The sequence below is a fragment of the Brugia malayi genome, assembly GCF_000002995.4.
Source record: "Brugia malayi strain FR3 genome assembly, contig: Bm_v4_ChrX_scaffold_001, whole genome shotgun sequence".
NCBI classification, from domain to species: domain Eukaryota; kingdom Metazoa; phylum Nematoda; class Chromadorea; order Rhabditida; family Onchocercidae; genus Brugia; species Brugia malayi.
In genome coordinates, this window is record NW_025062479.1 from 7,652,070 (window position 1) to 7,672,171 (window position 20,102).

General features: G+C 32.8%; 3 protein-coding genes across 3 annotated transcripts; 2 read left to right on the forward strand and 1 right to left on the reverse strand.

The window, feature by feature from the left end:
• Positions 1-1,639: 1,639 nt before the first annotated feature.
• Positions 1,640-4,031, forward strand: Bm6402 (Uncharacterized protein; the record flags this gene model as incomplete). Its single annotated transcript, XM_001898954.2, has 7 exons — positions 1,640-1,847; positions 2,000-2,168; positions 2,296-2,398; positions 2,598-2,654; positions 3,155-3,249; positions 3,437-3,674; positions 4,008-4,031. The coding sequence occupies 7 exons, from the start codon at positions 1,640-1,642 to the stop codon at positions 4,029-4,031; spliced, it is 894 nt and encodes a 297-aa protein (XP_001898989.2).
• A 1-nt stretch (position 4,032) lies between these two features.
• Positions 4,033-5,940, forward strand: Bm15493 (Uncharacterized protein; the record flags this gene model as incomplete). Its single annotated transcript, XM_043074011.1, has 6 exons — positions 4,033-4,168; positions 4,426-4,616; positions 4,782-4,928; positions 5,151-5,378; positions 5,488-5,691; positions 5,851-5,940. 6 exons carry the CDS (start codon positions 4,033-4,035, stop codon positions 5,938-5,940), a joined length of 996 nt encoding a protein of 331 aa, XP_042929945.1.
• A 300-nt stretch (positions 5,941-6,240) lies between these two features.
• On the reverse strand, positions 6,241-18,601 carry Bma-alp-1 (Uncharacterized protein; the record flags this gene model as incomplete). Its single annotated transcript, XM_043074012.1, has 14 exons — positions 6,241-6,315; positions 6,480-6,595; positions 6,655-6,826; positions 7,019-7,205; positions 7,420-7,549; positions 10,230-10,324; positions 11,096-11,221; positions 11,791-11,970; positions 13,275-13,344; positions 13,559-13,692; positions 14,170-14,327; positions 16,232-16,394; positions 17,052-17,197; positions 18,506-18,601. The coding sequence occupies 14 exons, from the start codon at positions 18,599-18,601 to the stop codon at positions 6,241-6,243; spliced, it is 1,848 nt and encodes a 615-aa protein (XP_042929946.1).
• Positions 18,602-20,102: the final 1,501 nt, after the last annotated feature.

The window sequence follows — 20,102 nt, forward strand, 5'->3', positions numbered from 1 at the left end:
AAAAAAAAAAAAGAAACTGTGGAGTTTTAGATTATCTGAATTTTAACATTTTTTTCTATTCATTGGAATACATACTGACTGATCAGATGAAATCATTGGACCCGTTCAATTTTCAAAAACAAAATATTGAAATATGTGAAATAATTGAAACCTAATGGCAAAAAAGCTGCTTTTATCGATATGACAAATTAACCTTCAGGTATACAATCAACTCGTGACAATATTCGCAAGATAGTTTATCACGCTTTTTAAATAAAATCCTGTTCTTCACTTTCGGTACAAAGGTAAAAAATATGTTTTGAGAATACATTTAAAATACAAGTCTTATGCATGCGAGAATCCTATGATAGAATGTAAATGATATAAATTTGCTCAAAGCGCTATTCATTATTAGTGAAATCAGCATAAATTATTGGCTGAGTTTCAGGGAAATTTGAAGTTTTTGCGGTAAGGTCATCATTTCACATTGCACAGATGCAAATAGGCATTTCCCAAGGTATCTCACTCAAGGAAGTAGTGTAAAGTTAAGAATTTCTGGTGGAACATTACAGTACAATGCGATGGTGAAGTTTGGCTACAGCTACCGGGTGTTATGTTCTATATTTGTCAAGGATTTCAAAGTATTTAAGGAATTCTAAAGGTGCATGTCATATTATTTGTGGCATTATTTCCATGAGTGGTTTTCAAATTTTGAGTGGAACTGCTCAACTGCATAATTTTCGTTTGCATTTTTTGCTTGTCTGAATGGTTTTTTTTTTTTTTTTTTTTGGAATCAATCAGAATTTAAAGAATCAAGGAATGTCAATAAATGCACTCGTTGCATTCGAAGTAAATTAGGATAGGTTGAATTGTGTTATTTGCTGAGGTTTTTTCCTTAGGTAATATAGATCCCATCTTCAACTTTCTTCGATAGACATTTATTTACACCCTCCATTTTACTTTTTTCATGTTGTTTGGTTTTCTGTCACTTAAAATAAATTAGCGGATTTGAGCTGAGTTTTCGTGATAAAACAAATTTGGCTTGGACTTGTCGCATATAATAAAGTACCTATCACTGTTGTGGTTTTTAAGTTTTTTCTGTTGATCTTACTGTTTTGTCTGTAGTAGCTTCAAATTATTATTGGTTTGAATCAGTGTTTAGTTAGTAAATTAGTCCCATATTATGATATCAACTTTTGCTGGGGTTGTAACATATTTCTCAGTAGTGACAGGATAGTGGTCAGTATATGTCATCCATCACTTAGTTTGGATCTCGTGAATTTTAAATTATTTTAGCACTGTGTCTTTTTCGAATCGGTTTTTGTTGATCATGTATTTTATGTTGAGAGTGGTGTTAATTTGTCTTTGTACAAGAGCTTATTCATCAAGCAGCTTTTTATATTAGAATTTTCATGTGGCATATATTTGTTCATATTTCCATGTTGATATAAAGTTTATAATAAAAATTTTAAATATTTCTTACATTGTTTTTTGTGCATGTAAAACCAAATATATACTTAATATATATGCGTGACAACTGTTAGTCTTTAACCTTGAATCCAGGAATCTTAGGAAGTAATTCAGGCATTGCTTTTTGGTGAAGTTGATTTATATCTGGCTAATTTTTTATATGACTATCACGAGATTCAAAGGGAAAGAGATGCACACGGACGATGAAAGCGAGATTGAATACACGGTGGTTAAGCGCGTTGCGTCCGTTACGATTGAATCGGATAGTCAGGTGGAAGCAGAAGTGCAACAGCGATCTGGACGTATAAGACGGAAGAAAAGGATTGTGAAACGGAAAAATGTTAATGACAAGATGGATGTCGATATTATTGCTTCTCAGTTCAGTATCATAAACAGAGGTGACATTGTGCAGATCAGTTGATTTAAGCAACGAAGTGTTTCTGGTTTTATCAGTGTGCAGGTTCCGTATACTACATGACTTAAATTTTTATGACCTAAGTTTGGGACGGTATTCAGTAACTACGAAAATTAAAGGATTAAAATAATTTAGGGATGGACTGGGATGGCCTGTGCTCAGCAAGTGAATTGTCATCTTCTGAAACCTGCTCCTCCGATGGTCGTGAGGCGGACGATGAACAATCAGATTGGGTTGGTCGTATAAATGAAGACCAAAACTTTCCTCTTCCGCAGATATCGACGAAGCAACAGCGCTTTATTAAGTAATTCTCAGATTTTTAATATTAGATAATCATGTTCTGACTGGTATTTCTCCTTTCTGTTGGACTTGAAGATTTCTGGATTAGCGCTTGCTCCTTTGAGCATAATTTAAACAGGATTGGAATTCAGAACGCGTACTGCATCAGCAGCTCTGCAACGAAAGCTTGAACGGTTTATTCGAGATGATAGTCAACGTGAACTTGTTGTGAAAAACTGGACCGGTTATCAGCAGGTAGCTTAAACTATTCAACTCAAAATCCAGAAACTAATTATGAAACCATTGATTAATTATGCTGTATGTGACTAGGCTAATGTATGATGTACAAGCGATTAAGAATTGGAACATTGCCTAACATATTATGATCATTGGCACATTGTACTTTTAGCATAATTATTTGACCATTTAAAATTCAGATGGGACTTTATTGCAGGTTAGTCGAGTTTTGCAATTTTTTGGTCTGGAAGTTTTGAAAAGAGGTCGTGGGATGGTAGTTTTGAAGAAGACACGATAAAATATGAAAATATGTTATTATTGTGTTGCAATTTTTTGTGACTTTTTTTTTGTGTTTTTTTTTTTTTTTGTGTTCGTTAATTTTGTGTATTCTGCATCGCTTTTTCAATTTATTTTTGGTATGGTTCTCGATACAAAGTTAAAACCGGTCTTGCCTTTAAGGTGCATTTAATTGCTTGCGGTGTTAAAGTAATAATTTGCTTGTTGTTTTTGTAAACCAAACAGCATTAAATTTGATATAAAACCACCATTTTGAAAAGCAAGTTTGTGCTATGATATATCTTACCGTTTTGAATTTCATTGAATTTGAAATCCTCTTAAAACTAAATTTGAGATAGATAATGCGGATGCGGTAAGTAACGGAAAGGCGGTTGGCCTGTTAAATTTATAGTCATTAAATTTGAATTGCATCCTTCCGGTGTTAATTTAACCTTATTTATCTCAGTTTTTATTAGTGCTAAATCTGCACTTTTTTAGGATTTCCAACGAAAGCTACCTCAAAGTTGTTGCGAAGAGTACTATATGCCGGAAGAGACAAATCTAACAGGCCAAAGACGCTTGACATTTAAAGTGTATGGGATTGTGATCAGTATTTTTTTTTGTCTTGCGAAATTTTCGGAGAAGAGAGTTTAAAAATCCAACTTCATTCCCTTCGCACGTTAGATTTCGCAAATTTCAGTAAGGAAGGAATTCTGATTAAATAAATTCGGGTCATTTATATTAGTCCCGTTGAGCCTTTGTGAACGTTGGAAACTGCAGAGAGTTTGGAATACCAGTGAGAGGTGCATTCACTGGACAGGATTTTGAAGTGTTGGTCAATGAAGCAGTACGATTAGTATTAGGACAAAGTGCGCCGAATTATTCATTGGGTCTATTTAACGAGATTGAACGGAAAGGGTCTGTGGTTGTTCAAGCATCGGACGTGAATCTTATTTGGGCAGCACTTTCAGTATATGGACGTTTTTTTGGCAAACCAATCGCTTTGCATTTCAATTCGGTTGGCCTTTTAGTACTGTGTACTACTTGGCTTTATATATACTTACTTGGTTTCACCTCGGACTCGTGAAATACTTCTAAGACGATATTTTATTCTTAGAAAGAGGTCTAGTCGTCGTGTTAATAACGTAGCGGTGTTAAAAATACACGTAGAAAAGTAACTTAAAATACGCTTTAAATGACTTTGCTGAACATATCATCAAGTCGAGTATATTGATGTACTGTTTGATCCTACTGTTATTGGTGCTGAAACTGTAATATACTAAACCTATTTCAAGCGAATAATTCAAAATTAAGTTCCAATTACTAAAACAGTTGTTTTATTCTTTTTCAGTTAACTGAAGTTCGAGTGCTGTAAAATGGATATTTATTTCTGCATATCATGCCTTACATTTGGCATAGTTTTTATGTATGCCGTACTGTTGGTTCTGGTTTACATTTCATTACCACGGAAAAAGCCATTATTATTTGAGGGAAAGCATGCATTCATCACAGGTAGATCACATGTTGAATTAATTTTCTCTTAGATTGCTATGAACTTTCATGATATCCCTACTTCTTTGCTATCAGAGAATAACACTGAACACTTTAGAGTACAGCTTTCGCAATAAGCTATTGTTTTGTTCAGAGTTTTTAGATTCTTGTTTTTTTTTTTTTTTTTTTTTTTTTTTTTTTTTTTTTTGCGGTAAATTTTTCTTCTTTTAATAGTACAAAATTTTCTAAAATCAAAAAGTAGAACGCAACTTTTGCAGGTGGATCGAAAGGTATTGGAAAGGCAATCGCCGTAGCCTTAATTCGGCGCGGTTGTTCTGTTTCTTTGGTTGCACGTAACGTGAAACAGCTTGAATTCGTGTGTAATGAATTAAACGCACTCGCAAAAACGGAGAGAAATGGTGCAGTTGCAAAGTATTACAGTGTTGATGTCACTTCATCCTACACGGTGGTGAGGACTATTGTATAATAAGCGAGTGTCATTTAGAGTAAGAACAAAATAAGGAGTAAGAACAAAAATTAAAACCTAGTATTTGTTCAATTTTCTAATCAATCCTAATAAATTTTGATAAAATATTCTGAACTCTTCCTTTGAATTTAAACGAATTTTGTTTAGCTGAAAAGAGTGGTAGAAGAAGCGGAAAATGAACTTGGTGATATCAATATTTTGGTGAATAACGCGGGGTATGCTCTGCAAGGCGCTTTTGATTCGGTTGATGTATCAGTATATGAGGAACAAATGTATCTGAATTTTTTGAGCGCGGTATGCTTTTTATGTAAGGTGGAAAAGGCCGTCTTTATCTCGTTCTTTCCTTTCATACTGTTTCTTTTTCTATAAAATTCTTGTTTCGAGATCTGAGCAGTTTTATGATTTCATTATAGATCTATATACATCTTTTTTTTTTTCAATGTGTTAAATAAGTAAAATATTAATCCTTCGCGGAATTAAAGTGCCAGCACAACGGCAAGATATTTTTGCTTTCAGGTTTATATAACTAAAGCAGTGGTGTCCAAAATGAAAAATTCACGAGATGGTCAAATCATTTTTGTGAATTCTGCAGCCGGTCAATGTCCAATTTGGGGATATACTGCTTACGGAGCAACAAAATTCGCAATGCGTGGTTTCGCTGAAGCATTGTATATGGAGCTGCTTCCATATAGTGTTCAAGTATCGGTAATCTATCCTCCAAATACAAATACCGAAGGCTATCAGGTTCCAAGTTTTTTTTTTTTTTTTTTTCGGTTGTTGTAGTGTTTCAATGATTGGGATCTTATTCGTCACTGAATTTTTTTGCATATCATTGATGACCGTTATTTTTAAGCGTGAAATATTGACAATGCCAAAAGAATTAAAAGAAATCAGTGGTACCGCAGGACTATTTGAACCAGAAATGGTTGCTGAATGCCTCATTTATAATCTTTCTCGTGGTAATTATCACACATGCATTGGTTTGGAAGGCTGGGCACTTGGAGTATTGTCAGCGGGTGCTGCACCGGAAAAGAGCTTTTTGCAAGCTGCTGCACAGGTGATTGATTTAGCCTTGTTTTTTCTGTTTTGGACTTTCTTGGAATATTCAACAAATGATCAAAGTACATTTGCAGTTAACGCTATTTTTTCATTTTATCATTGTTATTGTTAGAGTAAAATTATCTGCAGACTTTATTCATACTTTTTCTTTATTTAGGTACTTCTTGGTGGCTTGTTGCGGGGGATCATGCTGATTTATATCGGTCATTTTAACTGGATAGTGGAGAAATATAGGCTTAAGCAATGAATATTTAGTTAGAATCTTAAGCTACATTCGTCTACTTGTTTGATCTTTTGCAGACTTGCTCACCTCTATAAATTTCTTGTTGCTTCTAATATTCCATTTGCACAATTAGAATCTTTTTATGATATCGCTTTAGACTTAGTCAAGGAAAAGTTCAAAACTTCGTAATAATAGCATGAAATTTATAATAAGCTTTAGTGATCCTTGAATCAGTGAAATTACAAAACAGCATCATATTACATCGCATTGTTACAGTAGGGAAGAAAGGAAAAGAAGAATCCAACTTTTTCATATAATTCCCTTTTAAGCATGCAATTTGCAATATGGTGCTCCATTCTTGGCATAAAAACTCTCTCCTTCTAAGTTCACATTGCAGCTCTGAAGTGAATTAAATTTGAGAACAGTAGATTAAGCATGTACCTAACATATGAATATTGCTTTTCTATATCTTTGATTTTTTTTTTGGCAAGATTATTTTTGTATTTTTAAAATTCAGAACTTTTCTATTTCATCAATAAAACTATGTAGCGTGATAAATTTACCGTGCAGTTAAAGCAGGTTGAATGGAATGCAACTCCAAGTGCTTCCACCCATCTGTCACCAGCTTCTATCGGGTAATGACACGACACGCACTTAGTTGTGAATAATGTATTCCAGTCTAGAATCCAGAGATCGTTTTTTATCTCAAACTGATATTTGAGAGAATATTAAGTCGACGCTCAGCTGTTTTATGAAGATTTAAGAAGTAGAATAATGTGACGAGCTTGCCTGTTTCGCAATACGGTTGTCCTTGTTCGAGGAAAAATGCAGAATTTCCAAATGGATTGTGACAGTACGTGCAAGCAAAGCAGTGCGGATGCCATTGTTTCTGGAGTGCATTGAGACAATCCTATAAAAAGAGATTAGATGGATAGTTATTTAGTTATCAACACGACTTCTGGAATTATTACTTTGACAGCTTAGACAGCGACTTCCTATTATGAAAGCAACGGTTTTTTCTTGTCCATCAAAGTTCTGGTTGAGCACTTTGACGGTATCGACCTCACGCTGCATACTTTTCTAAACAGTTTAAAGGACTAACAGCAATTATTGGTTGATTGCATTTGGCACAGCGTGGAGCAATTTCAGTCTCAAAGCAACGCTCGCAATATTTGTGTCCCTTTTCTTCTACAAAACCAATATCCAACAGTTTGCGACCACATAGTTTGTTAGAACATATAAAGTGATCTGGACAATATGCTAATCCATTGGCTAAGACGTATGCATCCCTGCAAAGCAACGCCAATTCCAAATTGTCAGATTTTTGAAAGCCGATCTAATTGATATCCTTCGTCGTAATCGCTAATATACAATGAATAATATCAATATGCCCGCATTAATTCAAGGTTACTTTCAGAACTTATGCATCTCTTGTTAATTTTTTGACTGGAATTGCTTGTGCAAACGTTTATTTCATAACAGAAAGGGAGAATTTACATTTACCTTATTTCTTGTTTGCAGTCTTCGCAGCAAGATACACGATTACTTTGAGCATGAAGTATATCTCGACTTTTTGCCAACTCAATTTGCGGTTCATGTACATTTGATGGTTTGTTATACGAATCCCTGTTGACTGCAAGATTTCACAACTCTAATTTTAGAGAGACAAACGGGAAGGCAGCATGTTTTTAAGCCAAAAAGTTGAAAACTTTAAATGAAGCAAGCGAAAATTTATAGAAGCGAGTTATGTCGCCAGTATATGTGGAATCATAGATAAATGAGTGCGTTATAGAAGTGGAATTACAAAAATTGGAATTTGGATGTAAACTGTCATTGGCATCGTCGGAATAAGCGTTTCAAATACTGTGAAAATAGAAAAATGCATAAACGTAAAAAATGAAGAAAGTAATAGAAAAGAGTGACTATAAAAATTAGTTAACAGATTCCTCAATGGATTTATTTTGGATCATACTCATAAATGCCCATAAACTAATGTTGGCTAACGGAATGTCGTTTGCGATACTTTTCGATGTTACTATATTACTGTAATGCTATAAACATAGTTTACTACCCGTCGTAAAGCTCTTGATATGAAGAACATTTGCACTCAGTAAGATATATGGAAATAAAACAATCACTTATAAAAATTTAGATTTATCTGAACGTTAATTATACGACTGTTAGTAGTATTAAATTAGTAAAGTAACCAGAAAATAGCATACACCTGCATGCATATTTGCTTCAAAAGTAATAAAATTACTGGAATGAAAAGATGAAAAAGGAAAAAGGAACGTAAAAGAGCACCAAGGAATGACATGGGAACACATCTTCATTCCAATGCTGTTTCATGGAATATTTCAAGAATAGGTGTAACGGTTTACGACACCCAAATAATTTTCACATTAAAAACATCACCATCAGAATCTTGACAATTGTTTAATCGATTTTCCATTACTTTTATTACTTTACGTATACATTAATTTGTCTTCCATGCTAGAGCACCGTAGTACTATGTAAAATGTATAACTGACCTAACATAATTGAATTTTCTTTTGAAAAGTTCGTTGAAGACATAAGATTTCTAGAATCAGAAATTTTTATAAAATCTCCAAAGCTTTATTTTATAAGTGTTCGAGAAAAATTCCATTAAAGCATGAAGTCTCTACATACTTGTCAAGATTTTGGAGGAAATCAATAGCGTTTCCAAGCATATATGAAAGTTCCTTTTCCGGATCACATAATTCCAGCTGATATCGAGCAATACTTTCAGTAATAGTCTATTTGCCACGTTCTTCAATAAGATCCGAAGCCATGGATTTTTCTTGTTCTTCCTCGACCTTTTCTCACTAACTGTTCGCCCTTATTGTGAAAAACAAACAAATTTCATTTTCCGCATATTCTCATTCTATTTCTTTTAATTGCCTTATTCATCTCATTATCTCCCACAGTAATATTTTGAGAAAAACAAGCTCCCTGATCCCAAAACATCAAGTTTCTTTTTTTTTTTTTTCTCCAGTAGCTGTATTTTTCTTTTCACTTGTATCTAGGTCGATATTCCCAATTTTATCGCACTGACTTGTATGGTTCGATGATTCTGTTCCATTAGACGACGTCTGACCATCATGTACTTTCTTGATGGGAAGACTTCTCATTTTTACAGTACTGCTACTGTGTACTGTTTCTACATCAACATCGAGATTTTGCTCCTTCTTTTACTGTCTCTGTTTCTTCCATATTCTTGCGTTTCCAAATTTTCTGTGTTATGATCAATATCCTAAGGAGTTTTAACCAAACCTTTCTTGTTCTGAATATGTTGTTGCTTTTGTTCTTTGATATTATTCGTTGAACAATCATTACCACGCTCACAGCTACAAATAATTCTACTGTTCAAAGCTCCTGCACTAGTCATGTCCTTTACCTCTACTTTGTGCTTTTCTTCCCTATGATAGTTCAATCCATCTGAAAAACACTTTCGTTGCTTCATATGTCCTGGATAATTCGGATTTCGGAAAAGTTTATCACATGGCGTCAGATGGTATCTGCATTGCATGCTAAAATTACTTTCAGTGATTCTGTTTCTTCCCAGGTGATTAAGACGACAATTTTTTTTGTTCATCTCTTAACAAGTACCGTTTTGGACTCGACAATTTTAGCCGCTTAACCTCATTTCCCTTGATAAATTTTGACGAAGGAAAGAACAATTCATAGTGTTCTAGTTTGTTAGAGGTCAAATCGTTAGAAGTAGTAGCAGTCAAATGATTGCATTGCCAATATCTCATAATTTTATGGGATGCTGGAGGCCAGTGATGTTTGCATGGAAGCCGACGTAGCGACGTCACTTTTTGAATTTCAAGCGGTAAAGACCGTACACGATTTAACAACATTCGCGAAGGTTGGTGGGACACGTTGACCGGACACGTTGCCTGCGTGAAGACAAGATGACGTACAACATAAGGGACGTTGACAAGTTTACGAAACAAAATTTGGCATGAATAACTCTGATTGAAATTAAGTCTCAAACATTTGTATAAGCAAAACTCGAATTCACATAAAAACATCATGTTACTTTCTATACAATTATTAGATTTATTTCGTAGCAGCGTATTATCTGTAAAGCCAAGGAAACATGATTTTCATTTTTACGTAAATTTTTTGGTATTAAAAACTAAATTAAGGTCTAATTGGTGAATTTGTAATCTTCAATTTGTTTTCCAATTTCATTTTGATTGGCACTTTTTGGCCACCACTCAATAATCGTCTATTCTCAGCCGATTAAGTTCTTGCTGTTATGCAGCTTCGGTAATATCATTTACCTGAACTCATTGAAGAACTGTAAATTTCTTTCCTCAGTTCATTTAATTCGTGGCCATACTGAGTAGCCGCTGGTGGCACACCTCGACTGCTAGGACTGAAATCTTATTTTAAGTTGTGGGTATTTTAACATAATACATATTAAGTTTAAACAAAGATGCATCAAGAAAAAGAAAAAATGTCTGTCATGACTCACCAAAAATGGAATTATATTTTCTTTTATTTTTGCATTTATTATTATTAAAAATTGGACAGTAGAAGACATGGTTCCTCATTTAGTTTTAACATAGTGATTTCCTTTTATACTAGAGAAACAAGCGAATTACTAATCACTTAATCACTCAAGAATTCAAACATTTGTTTTTAAATTTGTTTTAGCTTGAATACAATCCATGTTAAACAATTTTTTTGGTGCAAATTATACAAAAGAGTTGATTTTAAGAAAAAATCTGAAATCGATAAATAATGAAAACATTGATCGAAGTTATTTGTACACCACTGTTGAATTTCATCTTCAAACTAGTGAATATGGAATTGTTAATTATTTAAAAGAAGAAAGAATAGAAATAAAAGTTGAAAACTTAGTTCTATTTTCTAAATGTCTTTTAGCAGATTGTTGGTGGTTTTGTCATTTACAACTATTTGATCATATAATAATAAATTCGAGTGGACTTTAAAGCTGATGAGAAATCGAAATGATGTCAGTGGCAACGGTCAGAAACCAAATAATTATATTTTTTCTGGAGAGGTAAATAAGATATCCTTTCCTTCAATTGTAAGCAAACCTGATAAAGGCAAAAGGTTTGGGTCTGACAAAACGTGTCTTTAAAAATGAAAAAAACTGTAGAAAAATTAATTTTTTCAGCACCTGATGGGACTTTGTGTTTTCCACGGTGTTGGACTGATTGAAATTGACTGCCCAGTTGTAATTTCTGGATGATACGGAGTTAGCAAAGTATTTTTGTCAGAAGCTGGAACCATTTTAGACCTCTCCCTGAAAAAGAAAAACCTAAAATAGTTGAGTATTTCATAGAATTTAAAAAAATCTATATAGTCATGAAAAATTGGTTTCTTCTGTTTTGTTTCTGCTTTTCTCGCTGTATCTGCATTCTATTCGACAATTTAGTTAAGCAAAGCTGAGTAGCTTGGAATTCGTTCGAGGTAATCTCATACTGTCACATTATCGTATCAAAATATAATACCAATGCTATCATCACTGCTAACCACTATGGACGTTTTTGTTATGTTATTTAAATTAAAGACATTCTTTGTACACACTAGATGTTTTGTGCCAAATTTTGGAATCTGTTATTGTGAGATCCTAATCCAGAATCACATAATGTACTTTTGTAACAGGAAAGTAACGGAGAAACAATAAGAGAAGAGCAGGTAAAACGAAAATAAAAAAATGGAAGGAAGAAAAAAATATCGCCGATATTTTTTCGCTGCGCACCAAATCTTTTTTTTACAAGATATTTCTGAGTTTCATACCTAGAAACGAATTTAGAACTAATCGATTACAATAGAATCTATTACTATCGAAGGGTAACAAAATTAACATACCAATGGATCTCGTTACGTCTTGCAACGCCACCACCTCCTCTAAGCTGATGACCATGGACGTCACAGTAAAACTTGTCGTTGATAAAGTGGTGTCCTTGATTCTTCAGCGAGCTGCCGCATGTCGAACATTGGAAGCAATCACTATGTAGTGTACGATCAAATGCTCTACACATCACTCCTCTAAAATGTTCAGATTTTGAAATATATAACGGTGATTGAAGTCATGATACCTCTTACTGTTATCTAGGTACTATTTTCATTTAAAAATTAGTAGTTAGTACAAGGACAAGAATAGTGTAGCTCAGCTCCGTCTATCATACCTTATTTTATAAAAAGTCCTGCCTCTTTAGATGCTTACGGCAGGATTTATTTCGGATAAGGAACTGATTCAGAGTAACGAGTTATAAATCATAACTGAATGAAAAATGAAACTATGCAATTTTTTATAATTGAGTGGTTTTTTACAATTGGAAATTTTTAGCTATTAAAAATTTTTAATGAAAAAATTTTGTTTTTTCTTCATAGAAAAAAAAATTTCATAATTTTATTGGCGCAATAAGCTTTGCTTAATTTTTAGCATATTTAAATTTTACTATTTTAATGCTTTATTGGAAGAGGATGGTGGGAGAAGAACATGAGACCCTCAACTTCCTTAATATATTCAATACATTTAAAAAATCTTTTCATATCATTTCATTTGTGCATCAGATAGATTAAGCAGGATGAAATGACAAGATTTATAGAAATGACTTCGTTCCCTTATGCAATTTAATTCAAATGAATTTTCTTATGAGTGGGTTTTTTATTATAAATACCAAAATCATTTAACGAAAACATACAACTGAGAATGATATGGTAAAGTATTATGCTGAGTATCAACACTCTAAATAAAGTCCAAAAATTGCAATACATGAAGAAATACAATGTTCAAAAATCTCCAACTAAATATCATGATAGTATTTTGAGTTAATTTTAGGTTATCCGGAGCATTACAATAACATTATAATAACTTTTAGGTTCGTTTTTTCAGCAAAAGATTAGAGTAATAATTACATAAGCACCTCCTGTTGCTGCATCTCCAATGAGGTTGTATTCTCAGAGGTATAAAAACCACTTTTCAGAATACGACCTCACTGGAGGAAAAATGATAAAAATCACTTTTCAGAATACGACCTCACTGGAGGAAAAATGAAGTCCTTATATCTCTCCAAAATTTCTCTTCCAATACAACATTAAAATGCGGTTATTAAAAAAGAAAAACTTGAATGTGTTAACTAATCAGACATAATTTGATAACAATGTCGATTGAGTAAAGCTTATTACACCGACAGAATTATGTTTCTAAAGCGATAATATCGTAATTTATGTTTGGATTTGCAAGAAAGAATTTCCATCAAAAATTTTTGAGCAAAATCGGAACATATTCAGATTTTCTGCTAGAATTAATATCACAAACGTAAATGGAAAATGTACAAGCAACGTACTTTATATTGCGTCCACAAATAAAACACATCGGTACTTCGGAAATATTTTTCAATTTCGGTCGAGTTGTTTCTGGAAGTTGAATTCAGTATAAAATTCTTTGCTGCTGCATAACATTATAATACCTGACTCAATTGTTTAAAGCACTACATTGGCTGCAGTACCGTTTGAAATTAAAAACTCTGAAACTTTACTACATGAGTGTTGGTTAATTTCCACCAAGACCTATGAAAATTTCAAGAGCTTAACTGAAAAGAAATAAAAAATCAAAGTTCTGATAGCATACCATAACCAGCTTTAATTGGCCTAACTGGTATCATTTGTTCACCATTTTCTTTAGAACGCTCGCATTCTTGGATAAGGCGAAGCGTCTCAGACCGTAAATACGACGGAACTTCCATTTGTTTAGTCAAATTTGGGCTCAAATATTTTCACTTAATTATAAGTAATAGTAATTTGATAATAAAGTCTTGAATGCTATTCTGCTTCATGAGAAGAATTCAGTTCATCTTAGTTGTGGGAAGCTTTTGACAAATTGAACTTGGAAGTTTTACGGTTCAACACATTTAAATGCTAGCTTTTCATTCCGCAATAATGCTAGTTATGCATACTTCTGGTCCGTTCCTAATGCAAAAACCAATTTCCGTTGATACAACAAATTATATAGCAGTTATGAGTTGCAACGAAAAAAATAGGTCAGTTATTGCAACATATGGGGTCAGAATCAGGATGTCCGTGATGAACACAGTTCGTTTAAGTCATTCGGTTTCACTTCTCTGCATGTGCAAGCTAAATTTTAATTTGATTTGCAAACAAATCAAATTTTTAATATATGTAAGTTACTGTTTTTGATAATGTTAAGATCAAAAAATGTTGATTACTTTAGTTAAAGCTTACTCAGTCCCAAATAATCCACCTGTTTGCTGAAGATATTGTTCAGCAGCAGTTTGAGGAGAATAAAGAGGCATAGGTGAATTGTACTGTAAATGTTTCACTTCCTGATGATCACCGAATGGTTGAGCTGCAACATTAAAACCCGGAATTGCAATTGATTCCTGAAAAAATTATATTTGGCAAATGGCGAATAATCCACCAAAACTAGTTTTATTCAGCAGTATGTAACTGATTACTTAATTTGAATTAACAGGATCCTTGGTTTCAAATCTAGGAAAATTATTCTTTTATATTTCAAAATAGCCATATTGGAAAAGCCATATATAAGAAGTTTAAATCGTCTAGAAATTAAATGAAAGAATAGAAATACGAAATAAAAAGAAACGATCAACAAAACTATTTAGTTCCTCTGTGCTGCTGTAAATTATGGCACAGGAAATGGGCAGGGACTGCATTTTTCAAAATTGAAATCCCGTGTACATCAGGGCTGAATTACTGACTGGTTTTCTAAAGAGTAAAATGGTAAATTTAAATCTAAATTAAAAATGAAATAATGCCATAATCAATTTCAGTACAAATCTGGTCGAAAAAAATAACGGCTAATGCATATTTTATATATATAATATATTTTTTTCTGAAATACATTAAAAAAACAACGTGTATATTTGACATAAATTTCAACTATGTTTTTGTGTGGATAGTATTTATGTAGTAAATAAAGTACTGTTAACAAAATTGCTTTTGAATATAAAACCATTAATCAAGTAAGACAGCATCTTTTGAGCAGTGGCCCAGCTGAACCATTTCAGCCTGCTGACAAAGATGCAAAAAAATAACCAAAGAAACTCTGGAGCTTTAAAATGCAGACTGGAACCCAACTTAAATTATGGCTTTCTTTATCAATCGGTGCCACTGATTGTTATGAATTTTTGAAATCGGAATCTGACAAAGATGAAAAATTAATAAATTGGAAATAGAATGGAAGTGCACCAGTCTAGAAAGCTACTCGGACCAACTGAAACTTGTGAGAAAACTGCGAACAAATACAATTAGATATGGAAAAACACAAATATGTCAAACAGTCATAAGCGGGAAAAAAGATATACTTCATTCTAACTGTCGCGTGTATTGCTGTAAACAACTTATAGGCAATTTCAGATCTGTGGAGAATGTTGTCTACAGTTTTCAGATTATAAGTTTGCTATTTAATATTGGTATCTAGTTGTTTTTTATAAATCTTCATATTCCTCAACTATGCAGAATTTTGATTTAAGACAGCTAAATTCCATTTACTTATTAGATAAATTTATCGTACTGGAGAATTCTCAGTAAAAATTTCTTAAGAACTTTAGAATTTTTCAACAAAATAGGTTTGAATAATCTTTATTCTATTGGTTGGCACTTCCTTCACATGCTTAACTTATTAATTAATCCACGAATAAGTTAACTGAGTCTCAAATTAGTGACAATTAAAAGCGAAAAATAACTTCAAACCAAAAACAGTTGAAGTTTCCCATTTTCAATTTCTAAGCATCTCATTAAGAAAGATGAGGTGTCAGTCTATCGTTTCACGTGTTTGGAAAGGGAACAAATTTATTGTATCAAATGTCATAAGGAAAAATGTTTTGAAATTAGGGTAAGATCATGATTATCGATATTTGAAATCAAATTTGCACCTTAACTGGTTTGGAACATTCTTTGTAATGTAATCATTTCTGGTCTCTTTCTGTTCAAAAAATTTAAAAAGTGCACAAAAATTTTCATTGAAACTCGGGCAATTGGAAAATAAGTAAAATTCTGGACTGTAATGCGGATGAAATGGAATAAAAGGTGGAAATTAAATTTTGATGAAATACATTTTTAAATCGACTTAGAAAATTTTGTTGCTTCAAGCTATTACATAACTCTATCAAGACAAAGCTTTGTTATCTCAAAAGTTTCACCGTATTACTCTCATAATGCCTCACTCTCATAATTCCTATTTCAAAGAAGAGGAAAACGAAGGAAAGAACATGCTAGTTTGACTGGATTTTTATAATTTTAATCAAAGTGAAGCAAAAATTACCGGATTTTGGTGTTCCAGAGAAACTTTTAAAGGAACAATCGGAGGTCCCATTTTTTCTGTATTGGTCGAAGCAACACTGAATACAGAATGTTGAAATTTGTTATATTCTGTATTTTCGGTTACCGACGGTTGCCAAATTCGATGAGTCATGTTGCCTCCTGTCCTAAAATCATCTATTTTTGTTACAATTGAAGATTGAATTGCATTGATCTTCGCAGAAATAAAAAAAAAAAAGGGAAAATTTACCACGGTTTAGGTGTACAGGCAAGTTGATACATAAGAAGAATTAAACTGAAATGTTCGAATAGAACGAGCGCAAAGGATACCTTTTAGTTGAACTGAACGAAAAATTTTCAAAATTAGGGCAATGCATGTGTAGCTCACTTTGACATTTGCCATGTGTGCAATTTGAAAAATTTCCTCGAAAATAATGACACACGCTCAAATAAATTCTAACAATTTCTTATCAAAACATGAAACGCGCTGATACTTCCTCTGTTCTACCGTTCTGCCGCAATTACTGTTAAAATTATTTTTTATACTTCTTATGAATAGTAAATCAAAATCAAAGATACTCTGCATTATTCTACAAATCAACACAACCTCAAAATCTCGACTTAATTTAAAAATGGAAAAAGAAACTAGTTAAATGATCAACATGAAAGTTTTTAGCTCCCTAAATTGGACTGAAAGATCGGTAGTGGTTCAAACGTTGCTTATTAACACCTTTAATGAAAAAGATGAATATACAATTATATGATAATAAAAGCTGTTGTCACTATTACTGCCACTGTTTTGACTGATTAATTTGATCACTTACCTATGCACAACCAATTCCACTCTGTGTTCTGTTTTCGACAACAATTGTTTTGCTAATTCGATATTTAAATTCTGGTGACCTTCAAGTTCTACTAAAACATCACCATTTAATAAACCAGCACGATCAGCTAGTGATCCTCCGATTGTCTGAAGAAAATTTCCATATTACGATATAAATATATTTAACGGAGTTAGAAACTGTAGATTCAGTGACACTTTTGAAGTGTATATATGTAATTTTCTTAACATACTTTAATTAGTTATCAGCAGCATTGATACAAAAGAATTAGACTACTTAAATGTCAAGTAAATTAGCAGTTATCACTTAATCAGCTAGTGACTCTTTGATTATTTGAAGAAAACGGCAGTGCCTTTTAGAAAACCCTATCACTGACAATAAGTTTTTAAGTTTCTATTTATTTCGTCATAAACATGTTTATCTTTTAAAAATTGGTATGCACCTGAAAGTAGTAGGATAAGTAATGATAAAATTCCGTTATCAGAAATGGAACAAAAAGTAAAGTTCTGAGTAGCGGAATTGCTGATCAGAAAAAACGATTTCTGGTAAAGGAAAAAAGGACTACTGTTTCTCTTCCTTATCTCCAATAGCTAGAAAAGATGCAAAGAAAGTCAAATGATCTACAAACATTCTCTATCGCGATGTTTTTTTAAATGAAGCGTTAGGCGTATTTGTGAACAGCACTAGTTGCAGAGAGTCAACTCATCATAGCAACATTTTTTTTTTGTAGCACTTAATTCTATGAGTTGGGTTCTGAAAATTAAGGATACGATTAGAATTTCGTGTGAAAAGTTGGATTCAGAGAAATGGAGAAATTTTTTTAACTAAGAATATGAAAAGGTAAAGGGAAATATTCACAGTCGAAATGTAATTCTAGTCTAATTTTTCTTTACGCGGAGGATTGGTACTAATATTTTTGCGAAAATATAATAAAGTCATAATTGACAAGTAACCTATTCAGATCGTTCTTAGGTTGGAAATTTAGCAAGCACATAATCCTCAGGATTACAGAACTAACTAGTCAGAAAACTATCTTTTCCAATGACACCTCATGTAAATGGCAATGAAGAACGTGTAATATTGAGCATCAAATATTTTTCGTTCATTAAATCTACAGTGGAAGAACTGTAAGAATTCGATGAACAAAAAAGACGAATTTTGTGAATTTTCAGAATACAATTATATGAAATCGTTTTACCTTTTCTTCGGTAAAAATTTTAATCATTTTGTAACAAATTTTAGCTTTTCAGTTTCTAAACCATGAAGTGCGTCAAATTTACATCTTATAGTGAATTGTCGAGTCTTTTCAAAAGTTTGCTCAAAACAATCTGATGCAAGATTGTAATACAAACATAAAAAAATGGAAAGCAATCATCCATAAAATTTGAAAACATTAGAAAACAAATTATCTACGTGACAATTTTTGATAATTATACATTGATGATGGTGAGTTCAGGTCCAATATCGAAACCCCACGGCGTATTCATTTGGCCCCGCGACATACGCACCGTCACCATTTCTGCCTGAGCCATTGTTGTATCCTCTAAAGCAAATTCAACCACCGAACTATTCTGAAAGTCTTTCAGATAATTTTGGAAAAAATCTACCGACCACAAAATTTCGAATAATTTCTACGTCAAAGTAGTAATAACAACGCATTCTGAATAATAAGCTGTAGTAAGCTATTCAAAGCATTGTCCACTTCTTATTTTTACGAACAGCAATCTATCGAAATTATAAAGTATTCAATAGCCATTTGCATAAAGAATTTCAACAACTTCCTCAACCATATTCAAAGTCGTCAACCGCAAACAAATCTTGATAATGACAGTGATATTAAAAACACCTTGGCAAATATTCCCATTTCTTAGCACAGTATTTTCTTGCAAAATACTTGCAAGTGCACGTACGGAATTTCAAAATAGAAAGCTTGCTTTCAACGAGGATCCTAGAAATGTTCAATGAAGAATTCAGAAATTCGATCAAAAACCAGGACTTTTAGACCGGTGTTGAACATGTAACATTTCGGAAAAAAATTTACATTCACAATCAAATACTATATATTAATAAATCTGATGTATGTACTGATTTGTAGCTGTATATGAGCGAGTGTGGTGAAGAAAATTAAGAGATATCCTAAGTACCTAAGTAGTTGAATTCAAATTTAAGTGAGGTTTTGTAACTAGAAAATTAGGGAAAAAACGTAATCTAAACATTTCCGCAAGATTGTATTTCAATAAAATTAGAAGTGGAAAATATAACATCTTCGAAACTTTGACTATTTCATTTTTAAGTTTGGTTGCATCATCACTACTTAATCATTTATCAAGTGGGACGAGATGGAGGTTATCATACCATGCTTATCAACTGACTTCGAATAAACCTACATTTCTAAATGGCCAGGGAAGGGAACGAAAGGACAAACACTCATGCTGTGGACGACATCTAGTTTGAAGTGACTGAGTACGGGTGGAAACAACACCCCAATGCTTTTAGCATGATTTCTGAATGTAAGTGCTTTACGTTGTTCTTATTGTATTCACACTCCCTCCTCATATGTGTGTGTGTGTTGCAAGTGGATGTGAGTGGGTGGATGAGTGTGTGTTGGTCTATGGGTGGTGGTGATGGAAATCACAAAATGAAAGCTAAATAACCATCGCAACAGACAGTGTTATTATGTTGCCAATTCAGACGATATTTTACAAACGAAGTAGTACACAATAGACAACTTAATTGATCCTATAATTATCGTTAGATACTCAGTTTGAATCATTAGTTTTTTTTTTTTTTAAGGTTCAAAAAGTGATATTTTGAGAATTGGAAATTATTTATTAATAATACTTTCAGGCAATAATTTCTGAAACATAAGCATGAGAAATGAAAGAAATTTGAAGAAAAGAATAGTTTTTGCATAGTATAAAATAGCATGAATGAAACGCTTGAAGAAGCATTTAATAGCATAAGTAGCACCTTACGATGTTCGTCTTCACATTTCACAGTAAACTATCATTTCATTCATCGTATTCCTATAAT